At 48.7% G+C, this 3,509-nt stretch overlaps 1 protein-coding gene across 1 annotated transcript; it reads right to left on the bottom strand.

Moving 5' to 3' along the window:
- Positions 1–872: 872 nt before the first annotated feature.
- Positions 873–2,812, bottom strand: LOC148684455 (uncharacterized). Its single transcript, XM_088652767.1, has one exon. It carries the CDS (start codon positions 2,810–2,812, stop codon positions 1,211–1,213), a length of 1,602 nt encoding a protein of 533 aa, XP_088508893.1. The 3' UTR covers positions 873–1,210.
- Between the last annotated feature and the right edge of the window lie 697 nt (positions 2,813–3,509).

The following is a 3,509-nucleotide window of genomic DNA, read 5'->3' as shown; positions in this document are numbered from 1 at the left end:
TTATTTAAAATGCATATCTGGGTTATCTGTGGGGCATAGGAATTCGTTCATATTTTTATTTCAAAATATAGTCGTCGTTCCCCACAAGGTCTGAGGGACAGTGGACCGGCCCCCCGCTGAAAATGTTTGCTGACCCCTGAGCATAGCTGCCAAGTTATCCCTTTTTTACAGGGATTTTCCCATATGCTGAATAGGCTTCCTCGCGAGAAAAGCGAAAACTTGGCAGCTATGCCCCTGAGCTTGACTGTGTTAGCCTTTAAGGAGCTAGAAGACTCTTTGTTCTTTAGGCTATTACTGTTTGGCTACCCTTCTGGAACAGCCAAACATGTGCAACATCCATCACGAAAACATACAAGGAAGATGTTATGTACTGAGCTAAATCCTAGAACAATAGGATTCAGAAACAGCGGGAGCTACCCAATCCAACTCCAGGTGGAAGTGAATCCGCAACCTGATTGGCCTGCTGGAGCAGCCAATCAGGCGGCTGGCAGAAGTGAATCTGCTACCTGATTGGCCTGTAGGAGCAGCCAATCAGGCTGCAGGCAGAAGTCAATCCACAATATAATTGGCCCACAGGTGTAGCCCTGAAGTAGCCAATCACGCAAGGCCCATTGTGTAAATAATGTATATAAGCAGATGGTTTTGGGAAAAGAGCCATTCTTCTTCTCCTCTTCTCCTTGATGACTATGAGCTGAATAAAGAGCATGAAATTCACTCTCGACTCCGAGTACATTTCAGAAGACCTGCGTGCCTTGACCTGTCTTTGACTACCGACATGGTGCGGGTTCATAAATATGGATGGTTAATGGCAATGGATAATGTGAGAAGTCCCTTACGTGGACTTGCAAACCAGACAAGGAGACACCGAAGTGAGTCTTACCAGTTCCTCTTTATTGTAACGCGTTTGCAAAGGCGGGCTCCTCGACCTGAGTGGTACGAAGAGCACCGAGCAATGTACAGGCTCAAGCTTATATCCGTCCCTACTGCTGCCGCCCCTCTTTTAGAGGCTTGGCTTACAATCTATCTGAGTATGACACATTTCTATACATTAACCAATCTACGCTCGCTATTTTAAAGTTTAACCTTATTAGGAAGCAAGCAGGGGCTATACTTCCTTATCTATACCCTAACTTAGCTGACATAGCACCCTTTAACTTTGGCCGACGTGGCACCCTGGAACTTTCCACTGAGTTTTGAGACACATCCTGTCTTAGTCTTTCTCACAATCCCCCCTCTTTTTGTATCTTGTCTCAAACTCACAGAGTAGTTCGTGGCCTAGCCCACTTTCCTCATCTTCCTCTAAACTACCTTCTGGCGCACTTATTGGGAGGGGCTTATAAGCCTGCATTAGCATCATTATGCGAGGGGGAACAGTCCTATCCATCATTCTTTCCATCATTGTCTGTAAACATCGTAGCAAGCAGGGCATACAAAAGCAGAAAAGGATTAAAATCACAAGGGGTCCCGCTAATGTAAGGAGGATCCCCCTCAACCATCCACTGGGTAAAAACTTCTCTAACCAGGACATGTCCCACCCTTCCCAGGTCTGTACTGGGACATGTGCTGTTTTTTGGATTTTATCCGCTAGGTCTCTTATGGCTTGTCCGTGGTTGGAGATGTTAAAACAACACGCCTCTCCGGTCAAATTAAGGGCTCTACAGAAGCCCCCCTCCTTCGCCAGAACAAAGTCCAGTCCCAATTTCAGTTTCATTACAACTGTTCTTGTCTCGTCAAGCTGGGTGGCGACCAGCCGAAGTGCCTCGGCGGTGGCATTTGCTACTATTTCTACCACAGCCTGTAGCCGAATTATACGATTCAGATTGTAGATGGGTTCCCTTGCTCCCGCTATTGGCTCATGCTGATTCCATGAGGCTGGGTCATAATGGGCCACTATTCTTTCAGGGGGCCATGCTGACCCCCAATTCTGGGTGCTACCACCTGCCACACTGAATTTACTAGTATCCACGCTGATGCTTCTTCGGCTGCGTCTGGTGGGGCTACCGGGCAGGACCCACATGGGTGGTACCAGGAACGCAGGGAAACAGGACCCATACCACGTCGGTGGTAGGGTCGTATACGCGGTTTTCCCGCATACCCAATAAAGGCCCACTTTTGCCTGCGTGACACGCGTGACACCCCTCCCTGCGAAATTCAGCACTACTCGGTTTAAAAGCTCGACCAATGATTGGCACTTCCCATCACACCCACTATATGTAACTTTGCTATTCGCGACTGTCACATCGCCGTCGTTACAGGAACAATTACAATGAGATTGGCCCACAAAGATGGACTGAGTGGTCCATCTCCGTCGGTGGACACACAGGTGCCCTCGGACCTCAAGAACCCTCAAGGGGGACGGGTGCTGCCATGTTGGCCAAAGCTCGGAATCTGGGAGCCTGGAAAAGTTGTGAATGGATGACTGATTAAATGGTAGTGGGAGGAATGGCATTCCCGCTTGTGCGTCTGTTGGGCCAAGGGTACATACCAGGCACATAGTTTTGTTAACCGTTTGTGCCACTATTTCAGCCACTTGTAGCCATTTATTATAGGGGTTCCTGGCCCCCCACTCATGCATTCGTTCCGTGATGTTATAGAGGGAAATCTTGCCCCCTGACCTTATGTTCCCAGCGCATTCTGCTGTGAGGCAAAGGGCAAGCACCCCCAATGGTATTGCGGTACCACGTCGCCTCCCACATATCCGGTATCTTTCATGCCAACAAAAATAAGTGACCATATATATTATTAATGCAGCGCACACCACCCCTACCCACCACCACCAATGGTTCCAGGGTTCTTCCCACATGTCCGTCATTTCTCTTTGTGAGGTATAAAGGAATAGGCTCTCCCAGAGGACAATGATTCTAATGCCTGTATCACTGTTGGGCTTTCTAATAATTCACACTGAATTTCCCCTCCTAATTTAACTCTGCAATGTTGAGTTATAACATCTTCAATAAAAACTATGTTGCATTCCTCAGTGCAATGTACACACAGCACACACCCCTCACAATGCGCACAGCAACAGCATTCCAAGAAACACTCACACGTGCAGAACAGACACATTTACGGTCTAGGAATGTTCTGCTGGATTCTGGTTCCTGATTTTGTAAGAGTCACTCTTAGCGGGTTATCTGGGCTGGCCGTTGCCGTCCAACTCTCCGGCGGGGCTTTCTTCACCCGGTGGTAGTGGGTCCATCCATGCTCTCTGGTCCGTACTGCTGACTCAGTGGTGAGTAGGATTTGGTATGGGCCCTCCCAACTCGGGGTGAGTTTCTCCGACCGCCACGCCTTTATCAGGACCAGGTCTCCAGGTTGGAAGCTGTGCTGTTGCTCCAAGAGTGGGGGTCTCTGTGCTAGTACGCCTTGCCTGTGAAAGGATAACAAAGACTGGGACAGTGACTGCAGGTATTTCCGGGTGAACTGATCCCTAAATTCAATCTGAGGGTTTCCTAGGGGAGCTAGATAGGGGTGGCCCATCATCATTTCAAAAGGGGACAGTCCAGTGTCCT

This window comes from Zootoca vivipara, chromosome 10, assembly GCF_965207765.1.
Source record: "Zootoca vivipara chromosome 10, rZooViv2.hap1.1, whole genome shotgun sequence".
NCBI lineage: Eukaryota > Metazoa > Chordata > Lepidosauria > Squamata > Lacertidae > Zootoca > Zootoca vivipara.
Note: the sequence above shows the minus strand (reverse complement) of the source record. Positions and strands in the feature narration are given on the sequence as shown.